This window comes from Scomber japonicus, chromosome 17, assembly GCF_027409825.1.
Source record: "Scomber japonicus isolate fScoJap1 chromosome 17, fScoJap1.pri, whole genome shotgun sequence".
In the NCBI taxonomy this organism is placed as follows: Eukaryota; Metazoa; Chordata; class Actinopteri; order Scombriformes; family Scombridae; genus Scomber; species Scomber japonicus.
The window spans coordinates 14,808,014-14,824,371 of record NC_070594.1 but is presented as its reverse complement, the minus strand read 5'-3'; the positions used below and the strand labels follow the sequence as shown (position 1 = coordinate 14,824,371).

Sequence of the window (16,358 nt, the reverse complement as noted above, 5' to 3'; positions counted from 1 at the left end):
TACATGCTGGAAGCGGTTCAGTGAAAATACAGCAGCTGGGGAAAGTTGACGAGAATATGAGACAGACATTTGGACAGATATTTTGAACAATAAACTGTGTGTGTGTGTGTGTGTGTGTGTGTGTGTGTGTGTGTGTGTGTGTGTGTGTGTCAGAGAGAGAGAGAGAGAGAGAGAGAGAGAGAGAGAGAGAGAGAGACTGTTATTTGTTCAGATGGCTGAGATTAAGTTGGCGAGAAATAAAACACCCTGAGGGCAGAATAGCACAGCTGAAAATGTGCTCAAACAAACATGGCATACACACTTATACACAATCATTAGGACATTGTGTTGGTCTATGGATGCCATTCTTGACCTCAGACCTGATAATGACAGCCCTGACCATAATATAACACCCTCCCTGCCAGTCACCCTCCAACCTTACCACATTTATGGATCCCAAAAAGAATACCCTGGTAGCAACTAAAGAGGATCCAATTAAAAATAAAATAAAAACTTTCCAGCTTTTCCTGCTCTTGTGGATACATCTGCAGCTTATAAAATCATACAAAAAAAATCCTCATCTTGTTGACACACAAACCCACGCCTGCTCTAAAACTCAGAAAATAGACAGCTAGCTGAGAGTCATGCTGTAGTCATACTGTGCTGCAGTGGTCAGTCAGATGCAGTATTTACATTCCATAAGCAATAGAAATGGAAACGTAGAGGGAGAAGAACTGAAGAGGAGGACAAGAGTGAGAAGTGTTTGAGAAAAGGTAGAGGAAAAACAAAGCCTTACATTGTTGCTTGTTGAATTGTTGTTTACAAGTCCGCTTGGGAGTATGGAATTTACCAAAATGTGCTGACTTTTTCTGTTATTGTAAGCAGCTGTGGAAAGTTAAATAATTAAAGGAAAACTGTAATTGAGAGGGAATTTGGAAAGTGGGGAGAACAAGAGGAAATGAGGGACATATAGGAGAGGCAAGACGGGGTGAGATAAAAAGAAATTTGTATGGAGAGGAGACTGGGAAGCTGAGCTCATTTTGAGCATTTTAATTATTTTTTAATTATCTCAGTGGATCAAAAGATGATTGACAAGCAGGGGGGCTGGTGAAAACCACTGGGAGACACCCAATGGTTATTTCAGGCTCAGTGATTGGGGAATCAGCTGGAAGAGGAAGGCATATTGTTGATCAGTGCTGCAACATTTACTCAATTAATCAATAAGTCAACTGACTAAATATTAATCACCAACTCCGCGTTTTTTCAAGAAAACTAAAACTTTCTAATTTGAGCTTCTTAAATGGAAGAAAATGATGGTTCCTTTAGTATTTTATAATAATAATAAAGTAAAGATAATTTCGCCCCATTTTCTGACATTTGATATACCTATCGACCAAACAACTAATTGATTCATCAAGAAAATAATCGACACATTCAACAAAAATGAATGTGAATAATTAGTTGCAGTCCTAATATGGAGAAATGGTTTAGGGTTTCTGCGAACAAATATTTGAATGATTAATTTCTCTTCTAGAAAATATCAGATAAGAGTGACAAATGACTATCACAGGATCGCTGAAACTCAAGGTTACATCATCAAATGTCTTGTTAGCAAACATTGAAAACTCAAAGATATTCAATTTACAAAAGCAACAAATCCTCACATTTGAGCAGCTGGGACCAGATAATATTTGGAATTACTGCTTGAAAAATTATGTGAATTATCAACTGAGTTGGAGCTTGATTTTCTGTCGATGATCATTTTAGCTCTGCACTTCCTTTCGTCAGCTCTCTTCATCTTTCTTCTTCCCTCTTTTTCCTCCTCTTGTTGCCTATTGTTGTACATCTCATGAGTGTGTGATGTCAAAGTCTGTACCACACCCACACACACACACACACACACACACAAATGCTAATTACAGCCCCTCCTCCTATAACACGCCACGCTGACATGTAGGTCAATGAGCCGCAGTGTTCTCAACAGTATCTCTGCCTCTCTGTTTATTTAATTGAGTTTTAAAAGAATTTTAAAAATGGATCAGGACATCAGCAGAGATGCGGTGTGTTCATTTCTCTGCTTCTGTGGATACCACCAAGTTTGTTTAATCTCACTCCTGTGGTGTAAACACTCCTTTCAGATATAAGAGTGCTCTGTTGAATTATCTGTATCAGTCCCATTTTTCATACTCACCATATCAGGCTTGCAACTGGTAACATGCTTCGGACTGATACCTAAATGTACTGCAGCCGTTTTATTTGTTATAACATGACAGATTAAAAAAAACATTACCAGTATTTTAGTCAAACAAATGACTGTTGTTTGCTGTTGGAGGGTTAGAGTGGGTTTAAAAATTGCCTCCAGACATGTTATAAGACAAATCATTTGTGTCTGATGTGGTTTTAAACAAAAACCTCAATAGAAACTCTTAAAATGACATCTTCTCCACTTTAACTGGTGGACACAAGATTTCTCCTACACACTAGTCTAAGTTGCATGTTGAACTGTCACAATGTGATTACAGCTTTGTAGTTTCAAACTCTGCACATTGAAGGTCAGACATCCACCTGAAGGAACATTTAACAATAAAACACATTTTTTGAGTGGGAGTTTGTTGAAATCCATCTAAAATGCTTTTAAGCTTCAAAGGTTTTACTGTTTGTGTGATTTTACCATTACAAAGTTTTATGTGTGTCGTGTCGAGACGAATGTTTAGGGTCACTTTGGTGTTGATGTGGTTTTTAAATTGTCACTTTCCTGATTATTTATAGGTAATCAAAGATACACTTTTTTTTAATCAAGGTGCAGATACTGTTAGATACTGTACATTACAGCGTTTTTACCATAATTTGTTTTGACTGCCAATTAATGCAACAATTCAGATGTCTTTACACATGAAGTACCTGCACTGAAAGCGCTTGCCATATGTTAATCCCAGCTGTTGAATAATAATGATAATTTTGTATGTGTGTCTTCATTACGACAGTAACACCCAGCAGTGTAATGGTAAAAAGGATACCCTTGGATAGTCACAAAAATTTGCATACATGCATCTTTCTTATTTTTCGTTTGCAGAAACATCCAAAGATGGATTTTTTAAAAAGTGTTTATTGTGAGTGTGAAACTGTGTGATCAGTTTTCTGTGAACTTTAGACTAATAAAATGTACTAGAACACACACCCCTCCAACACACTCCTAAGCTCTCCATCACTATGGTAACACTGATGCAGGTTACCGTGGCAGCCAAGTCAACCCCATTCGCACACAAAGGCGCACGTGCCGGTGCTATACCACACACACACACAAAGCCATACGCAGGCTATGACGCTGACCAGTTTAAATGAAGAGGTTCTTCAGCTATTTGTGGAGGGAGACGGGGACGCTGAGTTGTCGTCATTCCTCCATCACTGTCTCCATCACTACCTTGTTTTCTTCTTTTTTCCCCCCCATTTTCTTGCTCATATTTCTTTGTCCCCTTCAGATTCTGCCTCTTTGTTCTGTTTTCACTCACAATATCTGAGTCAAATAAAACATGGAGGAAAAATGCATCATGACATCCTTCTTAGTAATCTATACATATGAATGAGCAACAGGAAGCATCTTATCTGCTGCCAGTCCTGTGCATGTAGCATATAATCTCTCTTGATCTTGTGCTGGATCTCCATTGGTGGAGCTGTTCTGTCTGTGATTGTGAGGCTATGCTGCCACCTAGTCTTCATCTTGGGAACTGACAGACAGACTGTAACTGTGTCTTGTTCTGTTGCAGATTTCTCAAAAACTGGACACACAGGATGAATCATAAAGCTGTTGTATAACTGTGGTATGATCATACTGAGCTCAGTCAGTTAATTCCACTATTGCTTTAATAATGCATCATATTCTTCTTCTTCTGCTCTGTGCTCTTGTTTTCAAATGTTCTCAATTGTCCAAAAAAAAACAAAACAGCTAGAACAGGAACGAGGAAAAAGAAAGATGGTAGAAAGAAAGGAGGAGACAGAGTAAAGAAAAAAAGGAATAGAGAGTAGAGAGAAGAAACAAAGGGATTAAGAAATACAGGTCAAAGAGAAAAGGAAGAGACAAAGACCTGAAGTTGAGCAGAATGAATGAAATAATAGACTATGTGACTCCTCTACAAGTCAAACAAGCTTCTTCTTCTTCTTTCTCTTGGTTTGTATGTAAAAGTGCACACTAGTATGTTCACCTTTATCCCTTTTGGGATTTACTCAGACTTCTTAGTAGTAATCCCATTTCTTATAATCCAGCCCTCCTTCTCCCCCTTCTTCCTCTTCCTCCACGCCACCCAGCATGCTCTCTCACACACACTAATATACACATGTAGCCTCCATTCTCTCATCTAGACCAGCAGCCATTCATGTTGTTGGACTACTGCTGTCGTTGTTTTGGATTCACCCTCATAAAACGCCATGGACCTTTCTCCCTCAAGAATACACCCAGTGATACCTTGGTAAGGACTCCCAGAGGGGTCAGGATAGAGAGTTAAGGCCTGTTTGCAAGACAGTAGAGGCTAGCAATGTGTTTATCACTTCCTTGGAGAGCGCTAATTGTACTTTCAGTTTTTATAGACTGCATTTATATTGTAGCTTTATTTATGATGCAGAAGGTAGCTAAGTGAATTGTGAATTTGTATAATGTATTTCTTACACAATAACTCAATATATTAGATTAAATGAACACAATACAATATAAACTACTTTGCATTACTTTACTTTATCAAGCACAGATTTATGGTACAACACACAGTTTATTCAAATTTATGTACATGCATCCTCATTACAGTCAAAATGAGCATTTAACTGATGTTTGTGTTCTCATGGTGTCATAAATTAGTCTGTTTTGTTTTTAGAGTTACATTTTTAAAGCACTGTCTAGTCTGGAGACAGCAACAAACCAGGGAATTACAGTAGGCGTGTTGTTTAGCTGTCTTTAAGGTTATTAGAGTGAGCTCAGCTACGATTCAGGTCTCAGACACACCCACATCCTTGTGGCTGTCTGAACAGGACTAAAGTAGACTTCACAAGGTTCCCCTGTATTTGGGCCACAATGATTATTGTGGCCCAAATACAATGAATTAGATTATTCACCATTCTCTCATTATCTCACTATTACTTATGTCTGATATAGAAGTAACCCAAAAAAGTGATGGAAGGAATGAAGAAGCGCAAAAAGAGGAAACTGAGACAAGTATACATCAGTGTTTAATGCCAAGAGATCCAATTTAATTACATTTGTCATGATCAAGCACTGAAATAATTCAATTAGTCCAGGAACAAAAACATTAATTGGCAACATTTTTTCTTTTGTTTTATTTGTAAGTAACTTCTCAAGCATCCTACATTTCAAATGTAGGAGTTTGCTTCATTTCCTGTCTTACATGAAATTAATGTAAATTAAATATATTTGACTTTTGGACTGTTGGTCAGATAACAAAAGAAAGCTGAAGACATCATCCTGGAAAATATGATGAGCATTCCTCACTAAACGTATATTGAGACAGTGTTAGTGAAAGTTGTGTCACAGCAGATATTTGACTTGTCACAGCAGAAAAAGCACAGGTGGAAGTAATAAGATTAACAAAGACTCTATTCCACTCAGGTATGCCAGTGAGCCATTGTGCACGGCCGCAGCACTGGCACACTGCACTGGAATGTGACCCATTATTAGTAACACCTGTGTTTGACAAGCCGAAATATCAGCGGTGAGAAAGGTCTTTTATCTCTCCTCCTGGGGTGTCTTGTAACTCATTTCCTGTGAAGGCTGCAGTTAATCATGTATGAAAGGAGACTTAAGCAAGCGAGCACAGACTGTCTGCTGCTGTCATAAGAGTTTGGCCTCAGAAGGGAAAAAGAAAATATCTCCAAATATAGAGTCTTCTAGTCAATGAAGATTTAAATCGCTGACATAATGGCTCATTGTTTAGCTTGGTATTTATGGTTTTGTTTACTCTGTTACTCTGTTATTGCCTTTTTTATTTAGAGCGAACATCTGCAAATGATTGAATGTTTCAGCACAAGTGGGTTGTAATTTTAACTTTTTTCAGCAGCCAAATTAAACCTCTAAAAATAAAATAGTGTGTACATTCTGGTATTAAGATGCAGTATATATTAAGATAGAGACACACTCTACCTTTTGAGTATAATGAAGTAATCTAAGCTCAAAGGTCCACTTACTAGCTTTTCAGGGCTTTCAGTTGGATCTAAGGTTAGAGAGTCTATTCCTCACGCTCTCTCAGGAAGAAAATCTTTAATTACAGGAAACCTGCGGCTTTTTAAAACACAGCAGGTTTCATGTGAAGTTAAACTGCTCTCACTCACGAAGACTTATCAGTAGGCACGTACAACAGTTTAATTTTCTCTGTCTCTGTCTCCTCAGGTCGTCCTCCAGAATCTGTTGATGTGCATGGTCTGCTTCTACTCTCTCTACTACGTTGTGGTCAGTGTGTGCATTGGCCTGCTCAGGTACACTCACACATACATACTGTAACGTGAGACTTACTGGAAACAACAGTGAGTGAAGTCAGATAGGCCTTGCAATTTTGCTCCTTAATTAAGTTCATGTAAATCAGAATAGGTGAGAATTGAACCAGAACTCTGCTGTTTGTTGTTTGCACACATCTGTAACATATTCTGGGGTTTCTTCAGGGTTCATGAGATCAACAGCTTGTTGACGCCATTTGATTACACAACACACCCGTCATGGCAGAACCCCAAATATCTGGGTGAGTAGCAGTGGTTGCTTGTAAGTACATTCACATGTACTTGAGTACAATTTTAAGGTGTTGTTTTTGTAGTTTACCTCAATATTTCAGTGTAATGCTTCTTTATACTTTTTACCCCATTACATTAACTTGAACAGTTTGCGACTAATTACTTTGAAAATTCAGATTTTCTCAAGTATGAAACATTTGTATTAATAATTCAATTATATAATTATGTTGTTTTTCCACTAAATATTCACTAAGTCACTAAATATGTTCCTTTAGATTTGCTCCCACTTCGATACAGACTTTCTTTCAAATGTCTTTATTGCAACTACTATTTTTTGAAAATAATCAGTGATCTTGAATGAGCTGCTATTGCTGAGTGACTTATAGTTTTGTTTAATTGTATGACCTGTAAAAAAGGCCAAAATTTAGGAATCTTGTTGTTTCTAAACTGAACTGCAACAAGATCGGATGTTCTCATACGAACCAAAATCTGAATTTACATGCAGAATACAAGTAGAAGTAATTTTCACATCTTGCTTTCTCTGTCTGTCTTTAGTTGGTGTGATTTCCACAGAAGTGACCTATATTTTGGGAGGGCTGATATTCGCCTGGATTGTAGAGGAGTGGGTTTGGGATTACGCCATAACTGTCACACTGCTCCATGTCGCCATGACTGTAGCAGGTAAACACACAAAGTGGATCAATGGATCGGAACAGCTGATAGGATTGAGTGCCAGGTTATGTAATTGGATATAGTGACTGTGGTTCAAAGATGTATAGACACACTCTCTATCCATTTGTATGTCTATTTTCTTTTTTTATTCAGGGGACCAACATACATTTTTTCACAGTCAATTGAGAATAAAACGAACACAATAATGGCACAAGACACCAGTACTTAAGGCTAAATGCTGACAATGGCATACTAACAGTTACCATGACAATACCAACATTTAACATGTACCACCTTAACCTCACCAAGGTCTGATAATGGCACTAGCATTGCTAAACATGAAGCCAATTTAAACCTAATATCATTTTCTCTCATCTTTCCCTGATGTTTACATGGATTAATCTACTGTAGTATGAATTTTATTTTATTTATTTATTTTTTTAAATATTTTAAACACAGTTTTCCATTATTTCTACAGTGACGTCAGATCTCCCGACAGCTGAGCAGTGGTGGATAACTCTGGGTAAGATTTATTTCTTCTTGTTCATCTTTCTACCTTATCCATAGGTGTTCAATCCCATTTGCTAATGGTGAACATGCCACTCTATATTTCTCCCTGTTTCTTACTTTATTCGACCAAGATCTCATTCCTGCCTGTCCCCAGAATCACTTCAACTCATTCCTACATCCCCTCAGATTCAGGCTTCATGAGGACAACTGCTGCTGTCCTCCCAACCTTATTTTTAATTGATCTCTTTTTCTTATTAATGTAATCCCCTCTCTCTGTAGGTTCAGGCCTGGTGATGATGATATTTGGAGGACAGCTCTTGGCCTATAAACTATTCAGAAGCAACTTTGTCTACCCAGCTGAACTACAAAACTTCTAATGAACACAACGAGGAAATCTTTTAACTGGCTTATTGGTCAATTTTAGAACCGGATGCATCCCAAGATATTGCTAGGTTCATGTTTACACTAGTATGACACAGCATGTCTATCAGTATTTATATTTCCTCCAAAGCAACCACAAGACACATTGTCTACTGGATAGTTTTGCATAATACCTAATAGTCTGATCCCTCATTGTAAAAATGGCCCAACCCTGTATATTTAACAGTGTTTTTTTTAACATATTCTGTACAGTTGAAATATTGTTTTGTATTGTTTCTTTTCACACTACATACTGTAAACTAAACAAAATATGACACCTGTACCATTCTGTAACGGCTGAATTTTCAGCTGTAAAATACTTTAAACACTGAGGAAGTCTAATGACAGATATTTCTTAAGCCAGTTGTTTTTCATTTGTAATTTCAGTGTAATATTTTGAATGTGTCACATACTTTTGTAGAGTGTATAGCGTGTTATAGTGTTTTGTAGACAGCAAATAGAAGTCAACTGAAATCTGTGTTTAAAAGGGTCAGAAAATAATTTCCTAGAAAAAACCTGACCATTCAAAGCTCATCTCCTCATCCTTATACTTGATTCAACGTGTAGGTGCTATGAGACAATCAGATCTATGCTGCAAATGCATAATTAATGTAACTATGGTTGTATATATTAGTTAAAAGTGGATTCACATTACTTATTGCACAATGAGTGTTTTGTGTGTTTTGCTCTCTGTATGCATGTATATGTATGTGTCACTGTGTTGATTCTCTGATTAAAGGAAACTGGCCAAAGTTGGACCTAAGACAGATGAGCTGATAAGAAATGTCAGCAATGAGAATTTTCATGTCTAATGAAATGGCAAAAAGGAGTGTTTGACACTTGTTCCATACAACCATTTAGCTCTTTTCCACAGAAGTAGCCCAGGCTCAAAGTCTGGACATGGAGATATGAAAAACAGTTGGGAAGTGTGTGTGTGTGTGTGTGTGTGAAAGAGAGAGAGAGATGCTTTATACAGACACCGGCCACTTCATTAGGTACACCTGTACAGTCGAATTCAATCCAGTACAACATCTCTTCCATAAATTCTACTTTTTTTTTTTTTTTTTTTTTTTAAAGTTTATACATTTTTTGTTTTTTGTTAACATTGTCAGAAAGGTGATACTTCTAATTTATATTTATTACTGAGGTCTACTAAGTGGTGGTGGCATACTTGGGTTCCTTTATTGGCGGGTGTTCCATAAATATATTTACCCCCTCATGTATGTTAATAGGGTGGACAAAATATTAGAAACACCAGTCAATATAATGCATCCTATTACACCACCATCACCCACTACGACCTCAATAATAAAAACAGCAGAATTATCACCTTTTTTGACAATGCCAACAAAAACTGAAAATGTATAAATTTCATAAATGTAGAATTTTTGACAGAGCTGTTGTATTCACTTTAATCTGTGCAATAAGAATATCACCTCTGGTATATTACCACTCAATACCAGTATTACTCTTGTAAATAATGTCACAATTATTTTATTACCTAATATTGTTCTTATTGTTTTTGTACTTATTATTTATTGTTCTTTATTATTTTCTTATTGCTGCTCTTCTATTTTGCTGTAACAATGCAAATTGTGCCATTGTGGGATTAATAAAGTACATCTTAAATCTTATCTTAATTTATCTTATTGGATTGAATTAGATTGTATAAGCGTTCCTTATAAAGAGGCCAGATTTTGTTTATTGATTTTGAAATAATAATTAGGGGATCTGCGACAGTTGTGTCTCATTTGTGGTCAAGGTCACCTGACTCCTAGCAGCCCAATCTTGAGCGCCAAAACAAAGTGAGCAACTAGCTACTTGTAGTCTTTTTTTACATGCTTAAAAAATATATCTAAAGTAACTAAAAGTCGCAGCAAACGTATTCTCCAGCAAAATGTCAGGAAACGGATTAGTATCCAGTATCCGGAGCATGATTCATGCCGACGAGCGGCTGAGGAGCAACACTCAGGTCAGTTCACATGTGGCTAAAAGTGATGAAAGGCTCCTGATGTTTGTGTTGGTGGATTAGCTGTGAGTCCACAAAATATCCTCATGTGTTTCTCATTTCAGTCAAAAGCTTTTGTTCGTACACCTGTTACAGAGTTTTTGCCATTTATTAGACATCATAATACGAATTCACATTGTGGTCCTTTTTTATCAGTGATGTTTGTGTGCTGCTGCGCACCGCGTGTGTGCATACCGGGCACAGTGTCTGCGCGCTGCACACCCGCCTATCTAGGAGCATATTGGAGTCTTGATGATGCTCCACTTAAATAACAGTGACATATGCGCCAGTGACTTTGGACATGGTTGTTTTTTTGGTCAGTAGCACAATCACTTTCCTCTGCCTCAAAATGGCAAGGTGCCACCAATGCGCCTGACCACACCTCATTTTGAGACCGACACGCCCATAGGCGCACAGACTGGTGCAAGTGCGTTTGCTGTTTAGACAGGCGAGAAAATGACAACTGGAAACTAACAGACACATGCGCCACGCCCGCCAACCGCAAGATGGGACCCTAAGCTTTCTGACAGTGTGTATCATTTACTCAGTAAATAGATTAAAAATACTTGGTGGCTCTTTGAAATGTCAGAAAATGTTTAAAAATTAGTAGTCAACATTTCCAAAAGGCTCTATCAACAATAACCCAAAGATACTGATTTTTCTAATGTTTAAGAAAGTGGAAATGGAGAATTTTAGCATTTTTCATTTTAAAAAGGGACATAAAACGTTTAATGATAATCAAAATAATTGGCAGTTAATTTTCTGTTGATGGACTAAACAATGAATCGATTAAATTAATTGTTGTGGCTCTAAATCAGTGGGGACTTTTCCTATTTACTTAAGTGATGCTTAAGTTGGGTCACACCTGTTAACAGTGTAAGTTAAGGATCAAGCTGAAGTTAAATTTGGTGCAAGTCAGTATTAATTGGTAATATATTGATTTTACAAATGATAAAGATGTCATTATTTGTTTAAACTTGAGTGTTAATGTCATGAGTTGAGATTATCAACATACTGTCTCATGAAGCTATTCATGTTGCACATGTGACATAAATATATGAAACTTAGATTCTGTTGTACACACAATAATATAATAATTCATACATCACAGTAAATCTTCATCATCAATCTCATTATGCAAAACTATTTTGAGACTTGAGCCGTTTATCTGAATGTGTAATTGAATTTGTCTTGCACATACAGTTTAAATCTAAATGACTTTGGATAACACTATACACACACTATAACACCTAATGGACTGGTAAATGCTTATGAGTCACTTATTTAGTCACTTATTAAAAGCACAGGTTTTTCCTGCCTTTGTAGAGTCCGTTTGAACAGCTACGCCCACAGATGAATGATGTCTTGGGAGATGGAGGGATCCTGAAAGAAGTGGTCCAGCTGGGAGAAGGCCCACCTGTACCCCAGAATGGCTCAGTATTGAGTTAGTATTTCTTTGCAAAAAAACAAAAACTCTGATGCAGTTATTAACCTAATTACTTTGTTCAGCTTTCATCCATCCTTGTTCTTTTCTTCTTACACAGTCCATTACTCTGGTTTTCTTGAATATTCGGACCGGCCCTTTGAGACCACCACTAGCTTCAAGTACCCCCGGATGATGAAGTTAGGGAGAGGTCAGAAATAGTGTTAGGGCATTACTTACAAATATTGTGGCCTTCTGGATGGATGTTAGGAGGTTATCTGATTGATGCTCTATTGTCTCGTCCTTCAAATGATCATTGAAACAGACGTGACGCTGGCTGGACTGGAGCTGGGTCTGCTGACCATGAAGAAAGGAGAGTTCTCTCGTTTTCTATTCCAGCCCCAGTATGCGTACGGGGAAATGGGTTGTCCTCCGTTAATTCCCTCATCTGCCGTGGTTCTGTATGAGGTTCAGATCCTCGACTACCTCGACTCAGGCCAAGTGGACGACTTTGTTGAGATGAGTCCGGTAAGGAGGCTGGACAGTATTGTGTCCCATTATTGTCACAGTCTGAGAGCATTGAGGGAGCACAGATAATACATTATTGTTCTCCCACTTGACAGCAAGTGTATGTTATTGTTATGTACTGAGATTACATTGGTCTCTGTTCAGGAGGAACAGAACACTGCTCCTCTGTCCACTCTTCTTGAAGTCGTCAACACGCAACGCAGCTTTGGCAACCGTTGCTTTAACCAGAGCCGCTATGACAACGCCAAAGATCGCTATAAACAGGTAAGCTGGTGCGTGCTGTTGTTATTACTTTTATATTTAATATGTTTAATTTATTGTTATCACCACTTAGATGCCATTCTTTGTCTGAATTGACTTTAGATTTTAAAGTAGAAAACTTTAAACTGCATTTCATAACAGACTCTCTTCTTGGCCAACAGGCGTTGAAGTTGCTTGGGAACAGGGAAACACAAAGCGATGCCGAAAAGGAGAAGATCAAGATAGCTCTTCTTCCGCTCTATCTGAATCTCTCCCTTACCGAGCTCCGTCTGGACAGCCCACACAAAGCCCTGAAATACAGCAACAAAGCCTTAGAGATAGACTCTGCCAACACAAAGGCTCTTTTCCGCAGTGGACAGGTCAGAAGGGAGCCGTAGTTTGTTTTTGTTTATCAGAGTAGAAGATAAAAATTCCCACAGACTCTGAAGTACCTGGGATTAGATGTTTCTTCTTTCTATGAAAAAAGTTGCCATGGTGTTTTAAAAATAGGAATGATGCACACAGTTGGGGCATTTTCAAGTTTATGTTAAGAGTTTAAACCATAATTCCACCTTTTTTTTTCTATTTGCAAATCATCAATCCACAACATGAGCTAAGAAAATCTCCTGATACTTTAAAATGCGACTTGTCAGCCACACATTAGCCCTGTTTTAGCTTTAATTACCTTAACATTTGTGCACTTACAGATTTATTCAAACAATTTATTTTTAGGGCGACTTCTGGTTAACATTTAACTTCTGAACTTTAAACCCCCATATGAGCCTAAATGCAACTTGAAATCCCCAGACAGCGTTGCCTTCTCAAGGTTCAATATGTTGCCATGTCCTTAAACTATAAATAAAGGTTAGTTTATTATTCAGACTGATGTCGTCCCTGTCAGGCGTATCTGGAGCTGCGTGAGTACGAGAGTGCCCAGGAGTGCCTCATATCTGCTCAAGCAAAGAAGCCCTTTGACAGCGACATTAACAACCTTCTAAGGAAAGTAGCAATGTAAGATGAACCTTTTTATTTGACACATAAAAACTTAGATAAGTGCAGTTGTCAAGATGTCTGGTTCTGTGGATTCATCTATGACCATTACAAAAATCATCACATCACTGCCAAGAGAAAAATGTTTTAGGATAAATATTCTTTTTACATGCACATAAGCCTGCACATTATATTGATTGGGTAACACTGATATCAGGCATATCTTCTGTCATTTCTGTTTTTGGTTTTAGAATAATGGCCTGGACTTATTTTTATTTATTTATTTGTGTTAGTCTTGTTGTGAGATAGTACTATGTTTATACACAAGTGAATCTAATCTCTCTATTGTATGTGTGTGAATCATTTTTATGTTGCAGATGCTACAAAGACAGCTTGGACAAACAGAAAGACATGTACTCCAAGATGTTTGGAGATTTGAGGGGCCCCATAAAGATGTAAAGATGACAAAGGGGAAAAAAAGGTAAGAAGTCCCATCTTATTACTTTAAACATAACAATTGTTATTTTGTCAGTATTTCACAACTGCAGCTCCCATGAGTTGGATAAACTTTGCAGTGGAACAGTAAATGCTCATTTTATTTAGCATGTGAACAGAGGAACCCAAAATGATACATGACCACTTTAATAAAAATCTTTTTGTGTTGCAGATAAAGACGATTTCAAGGTTCAGCGGTACCATTTTCTCTCCAGCTCTTCAGATTCTGACAGCTAAGCCTTTTGTGTTGTTTAATGTTGCACTGGTGTACAGTTTTTTTTGCCTCTTAAAAGAATTTAATTAATTTCTTTAATGATGTTAATGATGTCGATGGATGGAAAAAAGTATTTCCAAGAAGTTGCCACACCTCCTTTCATTCCCTTAATAGATACTGTTGTATGTATGTGTTGAATGTTTTAAACATTTTCATGGGGTTTGATCACTCTTGAGGTGATAAAAATAAAAAAGCACAATTCACTTCTAAGACATCTTGTCTTTATTGCAGATTAATTGGATGATTTTGAATTTCCCAGAGTTGAGCTTCATGGTTAAATCCATGCTGTGCTGTGCTGTGCTGTGCTGTGCTGTGCTGTGCTGTGCTGTGCTGTGCTGTGCTGTGCTGTGCTCACTGTGAGATTAGTGCTCCTGCATAATTTGGGTTGAACTACTGTTGTTTTTTTTCTGTTATTTCATGTCTGATAAATAATTTCAGCTACTTTATATCTATTTTTAAAGAGTGACAGTGATTTAAAATCACTGTACATCTGAACGTTTTGGAGGATATACTGTCACCATAGTGCATTCATTTTGATGATGTTTATTTTAATAGATTATGCATCCAACGCTTTAGCATTTAGATTTTTTGGCCCACAACATATTCATGTACCTTCTTTGTTCATGTATAGGGGAAAGGATACAAAGAGTGAGACCTTATAAAATACTGTGCTGCTGAGTTTGTGTTGTGAACAATACAGACAGCACACATTTTAATGTGATTAACAGTAAATGGGGAGGGGGACTGTGTGTGTGTGTGTGTGTGTGTGTGTGTGTGTGTGTGTGTGTGTGTGTGTAAGTACGCAGTGATCATTTGCATTTTATTTCAAACAGCCTCTAGATGTCGTACCTGCTAACAACAGGGGGGGGGGGGGGTGATTAGTTCCTGAATGCAATTTAAGAAAGTATGACATTTTTAGTTGAGATTAATTATAAAGCTGGACTTTTATTTTCAAAAAAAAACAAAAAAAACAAATACAATCAAGATGTGAGCTATTGGTCCATAAATTACAATTACTGTGAATATCCAATAATGTACTATTTGCTTGTTAATGTTCTCTATCTATATCTATCTATCTATCTATCTATCTATCTATCTATCTATCTATCTATCTATCTATCTATCTATCTATCTATCTATCTATCTATCTATCTATCTATCTATCTATCTATCTATCTATCTATCTATCTATATATGTGTGTGTATATGTATATGTATATATATATGTGTGTGTATATATATATATATATATATATATATATATATGTGTGTGTGTATATGTGGTCAGAATGAGGTGCCCGGGGGGGGAGTAATTAGGAGGAGGAGAGGGTAAAGAAGGTGGGTGAGGGGATCAGAAGTGGGGAGGGGCAGATGGAGAAGCAGGACAATCTGATTGACCTTTCTGACTAATCCACTTGTCACAGTGTGTGAGTGTTTTTTTCCTCCTTATGTTGTCTCCAAGCACATGGCCAGTAGGTCATGCTCTGTGTGAGACAGTTTGGACAAATGGACACAGTGGTCTCCAGACTTGCCTGCTACCTTCATCTCCGGTGAGGAACAAGAGACTGAGGCTGCATATTTGTGTTTGAATGTGTGCAACTATTTGTTTAAATGTGTGTATGTATTTGCCACTCTCCTTGACCTTTATGTGTTGCCTTTGCTGTGTGTGCTCAGATATCTAGGATACTGTTTTTGTAAATGTCATCAATACCTCATTCATTAGGGGTTTGTGTGTCATTGATCCTTGACACAATCCAGAGTGTTGTCTGTGTTTTCAATGACACAATATCTGTATTATGGAAGTACTAAAGTGTGTCTTTGAGGTGCTGCTTTTTCAAGGTTTGAGGTACTTGTGTTCTACTCTTTAAGGTGATACTGCTTTTTTTTGACAGTGTTATTTCCTGCTAAATATATGATAAGCTGATGTTATCAATATGATGCATGGTGACAGTTAAAACTGGTTACATCACACATACATGGTGCAAAATAGTTACACCACACATCCCCAGCACCAAACCTTCTAAAAATGCTTCCTTGTTTTACACAATGCTTGTTTTGACCATTACATGCTTTTCAGGTCAAATTTGACCTGTTTT

General features: G+C 37.4%; 2 protein-coding genes across 2 annotated transcripts; both read left to right on the top strand.

The window, feature by feature from the left end:
- Positions 1-4,349: 4,349 nt before the first annotated feature.
- On the top strand, positions 4,350-8,527 carry tmem244 (transmembrane protein 244). Its single transcript, XM_053337529.1, has 6 exons — positions 4,350-4,442; positions 6,368-6,453; positions 6,637-6,713; positions 7,258-7,383; positions 7,853-7,897; positions 8,164-8,527. Exons 1-6 carry the CDS (start codon positions 4,350-4,352, stop codon positions 8,259-8,261), a joined length of 525 nt encoding a protein of 174 aa, XP_053193504.1. The 3' UTR covers positions 8,262-8,527.
- Positions 8,528-10,201: 1,674 nt separating this feature from the next.
- Positions 10,202-13,952, top strand: fkbp6 (FKBP prolyl isomerase 6). Its single transcript, XM_053336675.1, has 8 exons — positions 10,202-10,276; positions 11,639-11,756; positions 11,857-11,946; positions 12,061-12,263; positions 12,408-12,527; positions 12,686-12,883; positions 13,405-13,514; positions 13,871-13,952. Exons 1-8 carry the CDS (start codon positions 10,202-10,204, stop codon positions 13,950-13,952), a joined length of 996 nt encoding a protein of 331 aa, XP_053192650.1.
- Positions 13,953-16,358: the final 2,406 nt, after the last annotated feature.